Here is a 14397-nt window from a genome sequence, read left to right as displayed (position 1 = left end):
AGCTAACCAGATATCAGCTAACCAGATAGATGCACGCCATCCCCGCGATAGAGTGGTAAGTTGTCATACTGGATGCACGGGTGCCCAATGACCCGTCCACCTAATGCCAACACTCTACACGCCACCGAGCGCTCAACGATCCTCCTGGCTTTATTCACGGCCACGGGATTCACCGCGTCCCGCCAGCATCTCCTTTGCAGCAAAGATGACCAAAGTATTGTGATGTTATCGTGGGAAGCCTTCAACCCCTCAAGATCGTTGATAATGTTCCACATTAGGTCCACCCCTTTCCTGTAAGCGAGGTCGTTCTCGCCCAGTTGAATGACCATAGCATCGGGGGCGCCCTCTGCCTCGATTTTTTTTTGCAACCCCTGGGAGGAATTCTTCCCAGCGCATGCCACGCCTAGAGATCCATGACACTTTGACGTTGCTGGGTAACCGCAATTCAGCATCCCAGCCCCTGTTCTCTGCACGCTGCTTGGCCCAGTAAACTATGCTGTGGTCGATAAACCACAACCGAACCACACCGATACCTGGAATGAGAGAACAAGAGGGCCAGATCAGGGGAATGAAGATTACTAGTGACAAGTCAGGGGGGGTGCGGTGTGGGGTTAGGGAAGAAGGCCGGGGGGGGGGTTAAAGAAGCTACCGGATGTAACCCTTGTACGCGTTAGATTTCCAGCGCTCCATATCCATTATCCTTTCGGCCGGCAAACCCATGTGGACAGCCGTGGTCGCTGCCCCAATGCGAAAGGAGTGTGCTGCGTACTCCTCCTGTGGAAGACCGATGGCCGCGATCGCTTTGCGCAAGACCCTCGTGAACTGGTGCTTTGAAAGGAGGGGGACTTCCGGTCGGTGCCAGCGCTTAATGGCGGTCCTAGCTCCGAGCTCCGGAGAAGGACTGCTTCGCAAGTTCGGGTCTTACCCGCTACGGCAAGCGGGGGACCCCTAAAATCCCAGGCGCAGAAGCCTGAGAACAAGGAGACTCGGTGGGCACCTTTGCGCCCCCCGGTACCGTGAAAGAGCCTTTTTAAAGGCTACGGATCGACATCGGGAGTGAGCGCGGTGCTGAGAGTCGCTACCCAGCCTGCGAAGTGAAGCCGCGTCGCCATAAGCGGAGAGCGCCGATTCCTTCCTGAAAAGAAATTCGGACTGATTCCCCGTGAGTAAGAACTGAAAAATAACTGGGACTCTTTTACTTTTAAAAATTGGGCTAAAAACGGGGGAGATCTAAACAAAGGAAGTCTGCCTCCCCCCGACTGCATGAAAGCGAAAGCAACGGAACTTTAAACCTGCATCCGTTTAAATCTGTCCTTTGATCAGCTAAACCGGACATTTAAACCTTTGATCTCCCCTCTAGCAAGCAGGGCAGAGGGGAGGCGAATCTGACCATTAACTGCATGACTTATTTGGAGGAAAAAAAAACATCTGCTGTCTCATCTGTTTGATTTTACGAAACGGTCTGCCTTCTTAGTACACTGAACTGACTTTTCCCTGTGAAGTGATACTTTGATACAAAGTTTTTACACTGCCTGACTATTGTATATCACAAGAAGAAACAGTATAAATTGGGCAACTGTGGCAATTTGATTTAGTAACATTGGCTTGGACTGTGTTAATTTTCCCCTTTTTCTCACTTTTTGGACTGTCTCCTTTGTTTTGGTACTTGGAAATTTTGTTCTATGGCCATTTTGATTTGCTCCCTCTAGAGGATAAAGTAAAGTTCGGTACGGCTTAAGACAGTGGAATTTTCCAAGGGAGAACAAATCCCGTGGGAATTGACCTTGACATGAGTGGCCCACAAGAAGAGATAGTGACAAGAGCCAAGATCAAGCAACAACAGCAACAACAACAGCTGCAGCTGCAACAAGCAAAGAAAAGAGGTTCAATTTCAGGCGCAACAGCCGGATTAGCAGGAACAACAGGTCAAGACAAAGGAGCAGCCGTCTCTATGGAAGCTGTGACAGAGGCCTTGCTTAAAATAAACCAAACCCTGGAGTCTTTGACAAAACAGACTTCAGAGAACACACAAAAATTAACAGAAATATCAGCAAGATTGAATCAGAATACAGAATCTATAAATAGATTGGTACAGGAGAACGCCACCACGCGCCAAATTGCCGAGGAGGCCAAAGCCACTGCCGGAGAGACACAGGAGAAGCTAGAACCCCTTGCCAAGAAGGTCTATGAGCATGATGCAACATTGGCCTTGTGGGACTTACAGAGGAAAGAGAGAAATTTAAAATTAAGACTGATTCCGGAGAACGAAAGAGACAGCCTTGTGGAATACTTGACACGGGAGTTTGTGAATTGTTGGGACCTTGAGGAAGACGAATTTAAAATTACGACTGCCTTCAGATTGGGTAAAAAGCAAGATAGAAAGACACCGAGAGACTGTTTGATTACACTCAGATCCAAGGAGGAAAGAGACAAAATATTAGGATTACACTTCGAAAAGGCCCTGCAAATTGGAAACTCAGCTGTACAGATCTTTAAAGACATCCCAAAATACATTCTGGACTTAAGAAACTTTTACAAGGACCTGGTTCTCTTGCTAAAGAAGAACTCTATTCGTTTTAGGTGGGAGTTCCCACAAGGACTGTCATTTGACTACAAGGCAAAGAAAGTGAAAATAAAGACAATTCAAGACAAAGACAAATTTTTGGCAAGATACCAGGAGGATTTACAGAAGGGGACTGTGGACGTACTTGCAGAACAGAGGAGAGCATTGGACATCTTGAATCTCTTGCCTGGACAAAAATCATTACCATCAGAAGAAGAGCAACAACTTGGAGCTGTTGGAGGAGTCTTAAGAAAATAACAAGATGGCTCTGCAATTCCTTAGTTGGAATTGTAATGGGCTCAATGGGCCTTTGAAGAGAAGACAAGTATTTCATATATTGAATAAAGAACAATTGGACTTGATATGCTTACAAGAAACTCACATAACCAGAGCCCATAGGAGATTACTTTCAAATAAAAGGCTAGGACAAGAATTTATCTCATCAGATAAAGTTAAGAAGAGAGGAGTTGTAATATATGTGAAGGAGAAATGGGCTCCAAAAATGATATTTAAAGATGAACAAGGGAGATATCTGGCTGTGGAGATACAAGTACATGGAGAAAAATTCTTAGTTGTTGGAATTTATGCACCAAATGAAGGCAAATCTGACTTCTTTAAGAGACTTCATGAAACCTTGACGGACTATTTGGATTACAATATGATAATCATGGGAGACATGAATGGCGTGGTCTCCACTAATATGGACAAGGCACAAAGATTAACAGTCACTAAAGAAGGGAGACTCCCTAAGACTTTTTTCGAAATGACAGAAAATATGGACTTGATAGACATTTGGAGAACAAGGAACCCTCTGGAGAGAGAGGGAACCTTTTTCTCCCAAGCAATGATGACCTGGACCAGAATTGACCAAATTTGGGTTACTAGTGGACTGGCTCCAAAGATTAAGAAAGTGGAAATCTGCCCAAAAACTTGCTCCGACCATAACGCCGTGAAGATGGAGATGAAACCCACAATAACTGGTCAATTTAGATGGAGAATGAATGACACCCTCTTTCGAGATAAGGAGATTCTCACGAAGGCCCAAAAGACCCTAAAAGACTATTTTGAAATAAACTTGAGGACCGACGTCGAGAAAAGAGTGATCTGGGATGCAAGTAAAGCGGTTATGAGAGGACTTTTGATTCAACAAAACTCAATAAAGAGGAAAAAACAAAATGAGAAAAAAGAGAAGATCTTGGAAATGATAAAAGAAGGAGAGAGGAAATTAAGAATAAAACCAAAGTCTCAGGACATTTTAAGAGAGATCAAGTTATATCAAACCCAATATATGGAATTGATGAACCAAGAGATTGAATGGAAGATAAAGCAAATGAAGCAAAAAACTTTTGAATCAGCAAATAAATGTGGTAAACTTTTGGCTTGGCAATTGAAGAAAAGGCAGAAACTAAATACAGTTACAAGCCTAGAGGTGGATGGAAAGAACATATCTAAACCCAATGAAATTAGAAATTGCTTTTTAAGTTATTTCAAAAAACTCTATACTCAAGGCCCGCAAAATGAAGAAGATATAGACAAATTCCTTGGAAGATATGGATTACAAAACATCTCTCAGCAAAGTAAGATGGACTTGAACCAGAGAATCTCAGAACAAGAGATAGAGGCTGCCATTCAGAATATGCAACTGGGCAAATCTCCGGGACCAGATGGATTGACTTCTAGATACTACAAATCGCTGAAGGAATGGTTGATTCAACCATTAAGAGAAGTTTGCAATGAGATCCTTGAGGGAAAAAGGGCACCTGAATCGTGGAAAGAGGCTTACATTTCACTCATACCAAAGTCAGAGACTGAAAAGACCCAACTCAAGAACTACCGCCCAATATCATTGCTCAATGTGGATTACAAAATTTTTGCAGACATTTTGGCAAAAAGACTTAAAAGAGTTTTGATGGAGATGATCCATAAGGACCAAGCAGGCTTTCTCCCTAAAAGACACCTGGCGGACAATGTAAGGAATGTTATAGACATTCTGGAAAAGCTAGAGGTGAATATAAACACTAAAGCAGTATTGATATTTGTAGACGCGGAGAAAGCCTTTGACAATATTTCTTGGAGTTTTATGAAGAAGAATCTGCATAGGATGGGGGTAGGTTCGGGTTTTGAGAATGGTATGGCTGCAATATACTCTGAACAAAAGGCCAAACTGATTGTAAATAATGTGGTGACTGAGGAGCTTAAGATAGAAAAAGGAACACGACAGGGGTGCCCGATCTCCCCATTACTCTTTATTACAGTTCTGGAGGTCTTGCTGAATATGATAAGAAATGACCAGCAGGTTAAAGGTGTGCAGGTCGGAGCTAAACATTACAAATTAAGAGCGTTCGCGGATGACTTAGTATTGACTTTGCAAGAGCCAAACACTAGTACGAAAAAGGTATTAGAAATAATACAACAGTTTGGCCAGGTAGCTGGATTTAAGTTGAACAAGCTAAAAACCAAAGTTTTAGGGAAAAACCTAACAGATATGGAAAAGGAGAAATTTCAAGAGGAAACAGGTTTGACTGTGGTCAAAAAGGTCAAATATCTAGGGGTTTATCTAACATCCAAGAATCAGAATTTGTATAAGGATAACTATGAGAAATGTTGGTCAGAAATCAAAAAAGACTTAGAAATATGGTCAAATTTGAAACTGTCAATGTTAGGCCGAATTGCAGTAATTAAAATGAATGTATTGCCTAGAATGCTATTTTTGTTTCAGACCTTGCAGATTATTGACAAGATGGAATGTTTTAAGAGGTGGCATAAAGATATTTCGAAATTTGTCTGGCAGGGCAAAAAGCCCCGAATTAAATTTAAAATACTGACAGATGTTAAAGAAAGAGGGGGTTTTGCCCTGCCGGACCTAAAATTGTACTATGAGGCAGCAGCTTTTTGCTGGCTCAAAGAATGGATGCTCCTCGAGAATACAGACATTTTGGATCTGGAAGGTTTCAACAATGCTTTTGGTTGGCATGCATATCTTTGGTATGATAAAGTTAACAGTGTCTTCAAAAATCACATTGTTAGAAAAGCATTGTTTAATGTTTGGATAAGATATAAAGATCTATTGGAAAATAAAACCCCTAGATGGGTGTCACCAGTGGAGGCTAATGCTGTGAAAAAACTCAATATGGAGGTCGGATGGCCGAAGTATTGGGAAATCTTAGAACAGGATGGAGATAAGTTTAAATTACAAAGCCAGGAAAAATTGAAACATAAAGTGGAAAATTGGTTTCAATACCGTCAAATAATGGAATTTTTTAAACAGGACAGGAAAGTCGGCTTCCAGGTGGAAAAATCAAAATTAGAAACTGAATTGCTAGAACCTACCACTAAGAATTTATCTAGAATGTATAACTTGTTGCTGAAGTGGAATACAGAGGAGGAAACAGTCAAATCAGCCATGATTAAGTGGGCACAGGATGTTGGCCATAACATTATGTCAGACGACTGGGAATGGTTATGGAACACCGGTATCAAATTTACGGCATGTAATGCCTTAAAGGAAAACATTATGAAAATGGTATACAGGTGGTACATGACCCCAGTCAAGCTGGCAAAAATTTATCATTTGCCCGATAACAAATGTTGGAAATGCAAAGAGACTGAAGGTACCTTCTACCACCTTTGGTGGACATGCCCGAAGATTAAGGCTTTCTGGGAAATGATTTATAATGAAATGAAAAAGGTACTTAAATGTACTTTTCCTAAAAAACCAGAGGCCTTTCTCTTGGGCATTGTCGGCCAATTGGTGTCAAAGAAGGACAGGGCTTTTTTCATGTACGCTACAACAGCAGCAAGAATACTCATCGCAAAGTATTGGAAGACACAAGATTTACCCACTCTGGAAGAATGGCAGATGAAAGTGATGGACTATATGACATTGGCAGAGATGACAGGCAGAATTCGTGATCAAGGAAAAGAGACAACGGAAGAAGAATGGAGAAAATTTAAAAGATATCTTAAGGACTATTATAAACTTAATGAATGTTAGAATGTTTTGGTTCTTAGGAACAAAGGGATACAGTGACATAAGGTTAGAATATAGAGATGACTAAGATGATTAAGGTTGGAAAGTAACAATTGGGAGTTGCTATAAAATTATGGACATTGGGATGCAGAAAGGGGGGGTATGGGGAAGTCTTAGAAAAGAGGTTTATGAAAATATGTTATGAAATTATACGTGTATGTTTGTTCTCTTAAGTGTTTGTTTGCTTTTTAAAAATTTTGTAAAACCAATAAAAATCTTTTAAAAAAAAAAAAAATGAAAGGAGGGAACCGTCCGCATGTATGAAAAAGGGGCCACCGGAATTGGGCCTCACGCGCAGATATTTTGCGCCATCTTTTACCGGGCAAGGACCAGGCTTCTGAGTTGCCTGGAGGCGAATCATAGCCCCCTTGCCTAGCTGGTCGGTCTTAGAGCTACGGATTTTCAAAATCACGTGGGAGCTGGCCATCGATACGTCCCCAATCAATAGCCCTCTATTTGAACTGGTTGGTCGGTCCTCGCAGACCACTTCGCCGATGCGCAAGGCGCCATAAAATGCAAAGGAAAATGCCGCAGAGAATAACCTGGCTTCGTATTTTGACCAACAGATGGACCTAAGCTTCAAGCGAATTTGTGTGAGAATATCGAGAGTTATGGGCCTTCTCACATCAGGGCCTGGCGGCCTTGACCTGCGCCAGCCCTCCAACATTTTCCGCACCATGAAGTGAGCACAGGGATCAATGGAAAATAGGGCTTTTGAGAAGAAGGATATCGCCGCCGAATGGATATTAAGAGTTTTGGGGGCCCGGCCCAGGTCGCGAAGGTGGACCATATACTCTATGACCTCAGACTTGGAGGGGGCTCTGCCTGGCTTGAACCGCTCCTTTTTCCTGCGAAAAGCTGTGAAATCTAACCAAGCCTTATTGTACGATCTTAGGGTTGAGGGTGCCAGGGCTGACAATACTCCCTTTATTGCTTCTCGCTGCCAATACTCCAAAGGTGTTCCGGAAACGGTTGCGGCCGCAGCTGTGCATCCGGCGCCAATGAGCGAAAGCGCTCCATCTGGAAACGAGATAGAGCGTCCGCAATGTTGTTACCGATGCCAGGGACAAACTTGGCAGAGGCGTGAAGATTTAGCTGGAGACAGGAAAGGACAAAAAAGCGCAAGAGGGACGCTACTCTGGGAGAATGCGCTGACTGCTTGTTGATAACTGACACCACTGATTGGTTGTCCGTCCAGAAGCACACCCTACGATTCTTAAACTGGTCGGACCAAATATGGATTGCTACTACAATGGGGAAGAATTCCAGGAATGTCAAATCGCGCAGGATCTGTTTTCCTTGCCAAGAGGGGGGCCATTGCTGGGCGCACCACTGCCCCCTGAAATAGACTCCAAACCCTAGGGAGCCCGCCGCGTCCGAATGCACCTGGAAATCCGACCGCAATGCCATGCAGTCCTGCCATAACGAGATGCCATTATAGCTGTCAAGGAATTGCAACCAGACCTGTAGGTCTGACTTCACCGCCTTAGAAAGGCGTACCCTGTGGTGTGGAGACCGTAGCCCCGCGGACAGCTTTGCTAGCTGGCCGCAAAAGGGGCGACCGGGGGAGACCACGCGGCAGGCAAAGTTAAGGTGCCCTAGGAGTGATTGAATTTGCCTCAGGGTTACCTTCTTTAATGGCAGCATCTGCTCAATAAGCTCTCTAAAGGCGGACAACTTCTCGGCCGGTAGGCGCGAGGTTTGGGCAAAGGTGTCCAGCTCGATACCCAGATAGGTCATGATGGTCACTGGGCCCTCTGTCTTCTCGCTTGCTAAAGGGACCCCCAGTTCGCTTGCTAAGGACTGAAAGGCCTGGAGCAAGGTGCCACAATCGCTCTCGCTACTAGCCACCAAAATAAAATCATCCAGGTAATGCCCCACCCCTTGCATGCCTGTCCTAAATTTCAAGGCCCATTCTAGGAAGGTGCTAAAGGTCTCAAAAGCAGCACAGGCGATCGAGCACCCCATAGGCATCGCCTTGTCGATGAAGTAGGCGCCCTGGAATTTGAAACCGAGCCAGCGATAGTCCTTAGGGTGAACTGGAAGAAGGCGGAATGCAGACTCGATGTCGCACTTTGCCATAAAGGCACCCCTGCCAAATCCCCTAACCAGCTTGACCGCTTGATCGAATGATGCATATTTCACCATGCACATTTCTTGGGGAATGGCGTCGTTAACAGAGGCTCCCTTGGGGTAAGAAAGGTTATGAATCAAACGAAATTCCCCCGGGGCCTTTTTTGGGACGATGCCCAACGGTGAAATATGCAGCTCCAGGATAGGGGGTGATTCAAAGGGGCCGGCGACCCTCCCCGCGGCAATCTCCTGATTTTTTTGAGGGCGATGTCAGGTCTCTCTAGAACAGATTTCTGGTTTGGCGGGCATCCGGCATTGGGGGTACAAACAACTGGGATCCTAAAGCGCTGGGAAAACCCTTCATCTAGCAGGCGGGCAGCTTGTCTATTTGGGTAGTGATCCAGCAACACTCTCAACGGCTGTAACTTTATCGGAGAGTGTGCCAAACCTAAGGACTGATTAGTATCGAGACCCAGCAGGCCCTTGGGCGGGTCCTGAAGGTCCGGCTGGGGGCCCCCGACTCCCCTGGTTGAGGTTCCCCCTGCCTCCACGAAAGGGCTGCTGTTTCCCTTTGTAACAGTGAATGGCGGGGTGGCTGCCCAAGCACTTATCGCATTCATGCAAATACTTACACGCGGTGTGCTGACAGGCCCCCTTATTGAAGTCCCAGCAATGCCTCCGGCGTTTTGCCTCCACCTTACCGGATTTAGACTGATCGAGGGGTTTCTTCTCGATATTGGGGCCAACATGCTCCATCCAGCAATTATTGTCCCTTTGATCCCAGCGTGTGGACGACAGTAGCGAGGCATTCCTCCGGAAGTCCTCATCATACGATATGGCGGCTTCATCTCCCGCCAGCTCCCGAGCCCTCCTGACGTGCGCCAAGTACGAGGCAAGATGCATGCCCCGTTTTGGGTAACAACCTGTCACTACTGCCATAAAAACCTGATAGCCGTTAAGCCAATTCTCAAATGTACGTTCGACTCTGGGTGACCTATATCTTTTCCTGCCATAGTACCTCCTTTTCTCCCCTTTTCCCTTAACCTGCACTGGGGGTAGCAGGGAAAACATATCAACGAAGTCACCGTTCAGGATCTTGTCCCTCTTTCTCTTAGTAAGATGGTTCCCCGGGACAAAGTCGGTGGCCAAGTGAGTAGAGACTTTAACGTCTTCCACCAGAGCCCCATCCTTCCAATCAAGGGTGCCGTTGAAGGCCTTCCAATGTGAGTTGGCCCTCCTTTCGTGGACCCACAGGGGGACTCCTGTGTCTTAGCCCTCCCCCCAGTACGTCCCCAAAGGGGCGTCACTATCCTCCTCGGAAGAAGAAGAAGTACCTGTCTCCTCGTCGGAATCCGATGTGTCCTGCTTCCTGCTCTTCTTGGACCTGTGCTTCTTCTTCGAGTTCCGCTTACCACTACGTGAACCGGCGTTGCGCGGCGCTGGGTCACTGACAGCCGGCACCACCTGTTGTGGGGGAAGATCCTCCTCCGATGTTGACCCGTCCGATGAACTTTGTTAAGCTGGGTTATCCTGAAAGACACTGGGAACATCCATTACCTCTGGACGGGGCGCAGCACGGGAAGGCACAGAAGGCCCAGCCTGTTTTGTACCAGACTTAGGTTTTTTCGCGGGCGCCTTCCCCTTCTGAGGGCCTGTCTTAGATTTTTGGGCGCGCGCAGTCTGTAAGCGTGTCTGGGGCCTGCCAGTGGCCTGCTGTTCCGTGCCAGCTGTGCTTGTGGAAGGACCTTCCTGACCTTGCTGGCTGGGAGGAGTATCAGGTATGCAATCCTGGGACACTTCCACTATGTTCGGCGAAGGGGTAATAGGGGTCCTACATTGCGCGTAAAATGCTTGCAGCGCGGAAAAAAGTTGAGCCATTGCCTGAGGGTTACATGGAGCCATAGGCACTAAAGCGTTACCATGTTGTGGCGCTTGGGTATTGCTGTTGCCCTCCATGTTATAGCAGGATCTGCGGGGGCGTATGCGTGTGTATGTGCGAGAGCGTATGAGCGCGTGAGGGGGTTTGAACCACCAACTTCCTGATCAACAAGACCTGGCTCTATGGTTTAACCCACAGCGCCACCCGCCACTTATTAGGTTCCTGCTTTATTTAATTTCTTCTGTTCTGGTCTGCTCTGATTTGTTTTGTCTGTTTTGATATTTATTTATTTATTTATTTATTTATTTATTTATTATTCTTATTATTCTTATTATTAATATTATTTTTAATGTATTATCTCTTTCTTATTTTATTTTATTTTATTTGTTTTATTTATTTATTTTTTATTTATTTATTTATTTATTTACCTTACTTGCCTTGTGAATTAAACTCCCGAGAAATTAAAACTCTAATGCAATTAAACCGCTTGGTTGCTTCTGAAATATAAACCCGCTAACAAACTGAAAAAACTCTTTTTAATTAGGATTGAATTAAGGAATCAATAAAGAGCAAATTAAACTTTGATTAAATGAACAATGTTCTTGCCAAAGGCAGAAACGCGGCTGCAAAGGAAGGGAATAGTCCCACGGAGTTTTCCTATACTAAAATGGCTGCCGCCAGGCAAGCCACGTGGTACTCAAAATCGCGCCGGTCGCCTAGCAACGGAGCGGTACGCAACCGGCAACACAGCTCCCACACACTAATGCCTGTCTTCAAATGGCAGCCGACGACTGGCCAGGAGTGCTGATCAAAAGCAGTCAAAGGCTCGCTAAAGCTGTGACTTTACGTAGTTCAATAACGAGTGGCAAGGGAAAAACACGTAGACACAATGCCGAAACACAGCCCCAGCTGCAGCGAATAGAATACCAGCAGCCCCAGAATCCCAGCACTGAACCTGCGCCCAGCCGCAAACTGCTAACCCGCGCCCCCCCATGAGTGGCTGTACAGGGGCCCGCTAAATTAGACTTCAAAGTAAGATACGACCTGATCCGATAGATGAACCACCGTTTCCTGGAATCGCAATAATCCCGCGTGGGGTGGGTCGATGACTGCAGCGAAGCCGGGAGGCTCGAAAGGGAGGCAGTGGAGCGCGATCAGCTGGCCGGCGGTAGCGCGCGATCCAGAGGGATGCGCGCGCAGCGAAGCCGGGAGGCTCGGAAGGGAGGCAGTAGAGCGCGATCAGCTGGCCGGCGGGATGCGTGCGCCGCAAAGCCGGGCGGCTCGGAAGGGAGGCTGTATAGCACGATCACCTGGCCGGCGGTAGGTAGAGCGATCAGCTGGCCAGCGGTAGAGCGATCAGCTGGCCGGCGGGATGCGCGCGCTGCTAGAGGCTCCTGCCGCTGTGGCTGTTGCAGCAGACTTGCGTGAACAAAAGAAGAAATGCTGATGGCCCACGCCGCTGTAGCTCACGCCGCCGAGACGACCTACGAAAATAAGCCCCCCCAAGCCACCTAGCGATTTCTGCCCTCGCACCCTTGCAATGCAAAACTCTCCGATAGTGATTTCAGCTCGAATAATAAAGGGGCGAGCGGCAGAAGAAGATCCTATGAGGCTGAGGCTAGCTGGTCGAAAGGCTCTAGGATCCACGTGGTGACCAAAACGAAGAACTCCGGTACACGGAAAAGATCCAAACCGCGTTGGAACGAAGAGAAGAAGGGGCGAGCCGAGGGCTGCCCTGAACTTAAATGGCCCCTAGTAGGCCCGCCCCCACCGCCAGCCGATTGCCGCCAGGGTATGCAAAGTAAGGGAATCCCCGGCTCCCGCGAGGCTGGGGCCAGCCCCGCGGGAGTGTGGGCGGGGTCGTGAGCCCGCAACCCCACCCCCTCCTGATATTCAGTAGTGGCATTGGCAGGAAAGAGAGCGGCCCACCCAGCACTCACTAGAGCAGCAGCAGCAGTGTCCCGGAAGCCTCCCTCAGGCCTCTTAAGCTGTGGCGGTGAGTGCAGGCTCCGCCCCCTGGGACAGATGGAGTTGGCAGGAAAGGGAGCGGCCCACCCAGCACCCACTAGAGCAGCAGCAGTGTCCCAGAAGCCTCCCTCAGGCCTCTTAAGCTGTGGTGGTGAGTGCAGGCTCCGCCCCTTAGGCCAGATGGAGTTGGCAGGAAAGGGAGTGGCCCACCCAGCACTCACTAGAGCAGCAGCAGTGTCCCGGAAGCCTCCCTCAGGCCTCTTAAGCTGTGGCGGTGAGTGCAGACTCCGCCCCCTAGGCCAGATGGAGTTGGCAGGAAAGGGAGCGGCCCACCCAGCACTCACTAGAGCAGCAGCAGCAGCAGTGTCTCGGAAGCGTCCCTCAGGCCTCTTAAGCTGTGGCGGTGAGTGCAGGCTCCGCCCCCTAGGCCAGATGGAGTTGGCAGGAAAGGGAGCGGCCCACCCAGCACTCACTAGAGCAGCAGCAGTGTACCGGAAGCCTCCCTCAGGCCTCTTTTTTTTTTAAAAAAAATGATATTTATTGAAACAAAAAATTTTAAAATCACACAGAAAAAAGACAAAATTACAAAAAAGAAAAAAAACAGAAGCATAGGAAGATAAAGAAAAAATAAAACCATCGCTTTCAAATTCTCCAATTTCCGTTACCCTCTTTCCATGACCTCCTCCTCCTCCCATCTCTTGTATCTTGATTAATAATTATCACAGCAAATCCTTTCCATAATTCATAATATTTTATCATTACGTTACCTTACTCTATTATCACCTTGTCTTATAAAAATGACCTTAGAGCTTAAAACTTAAATCTTTTTTACCAACTTCTCATAACCATTACCTTTTTGCCAAATTCTTTAAACATTTTTACAAGAGCCAAGTAATTTCATTTCAACATTTCCCCAACATTCATAAAACATTTCTAGTAATAGTAATATAAAAAGTACCATAAAATAAAAGCAATCCAATCTTCTTCCAGCGTCCCCTCCCCCCGGTCCTGGGATTGTCAGTCTTTTTTTGTCCCATTAGTCTGTCACATTAACCTGGTGCTCTTATATCCCAGGCCTTCAAATCTCTTCCATGTCCCTTTCGCAGCTCTTCTTCATATTTCCCTTTCACTCGCGGGAACTCCAGCTTAATAGTGTTTTTGACCCTTTTCAGCAAATCAGCCCCTTTCTCACAGTCCAGACTAAGCTCCATGTGATGTTTATTTTATTTTTTTTATAAATATTTATTAAAGTTTTCACAATATTACAAAACGAAAAAGAAAAAGGAAAAAAATACAAAATAAAAAGCAGTTAAAAACAATTCCAACTTTTTGTCACTTACCTTTCATTTACTTATTTCCCAGACCTCCTCATACCTCCCTTTTTTGTATTCCAGTTCAATTTATTAGTTCAGCAATTCCTTTCCCTCCTTATTTTATCCTGATCTTTAATCTAGATATATTGTAGCATTAAATTTTTACCTGTTAATAATCCATTTATTTTTCATATTCCTTTATACCATTACAGCTAGAAGCCACTTAACCTCAATCCGACATCATTCTAGCATTCATTAATTTTGCAATATTTCTGTAAATAGTCTTTGAATTTCTTCCAATCTTCTCTCACCGTCTCTTCCCCCTGGTCTCGAATTCTGCCAGTCATTTCTGCCAATTCCATGTAGTCAATCACTTTCATCTGCCATTCCTCCAAGGTGGGTAGATCTTGTGTTTTCCAATACTTTGCGATGAGTATTCTTGCTGCTGCTGTAGCATACATGAAAAAAGTTCTATCCTTCTTTTGCACCAATTGGCCAACAATGCCCAAGAGAAAGGCCTCTGGTTTCTTCAGGAAAGTGTATTTAAATACTTTTTTCAGTTCATTATATA

At 46.0% G+C, this 14397-nt stretch overlaps 1 protein-coding gene across 1 annotated transcript; it reads right to left on the bottom strand.

The window, feature by feature from the left end:
- Positions 1-637: 637 nt before the first annotated feature.
- LOC308578242 (integrase/recombinase xerD homolog) lies at positions 638-10127 on the bottom strand. Its single transcript, XM_081178492.1, has 3 exons — positions 10001-10127; positions 6843-7613; positions 638-845 (listed from the first exon to the last, which is right to left on the bottom strand). The coding sequence occupies exons 2-3, from the start codon at positions 7381-7383 to the stop codon at positions 646-648; spliced, it is 741 nt and encodes a 246-aa protein (XP_081034618.1). The 5' UTR covers positions 7384-7613; positions 10001-10127; the 3' UTR covers positions 638-645.
- Positions 10128-14397: the final 4270 nt, after the last annotated feature.

Source organism: Podarcis bocagei (genome assembly GCF_964188305.1).
Source record: "Podarcis bocagei genome assembly, chromosome: W".
In the NCBI taxonomy this organism is placed as follows: domain Eukaryota; kingdom Metazoa; phylum Chordata; class Lepidosauria; order Squamata; family Lacertidae; genus Podarcis; species Podarcis bocagei.
Note: the sequence above shows the minus strand (reverse complement) of the source record. Positions and strands in the feature narration are given on the sequence as shown.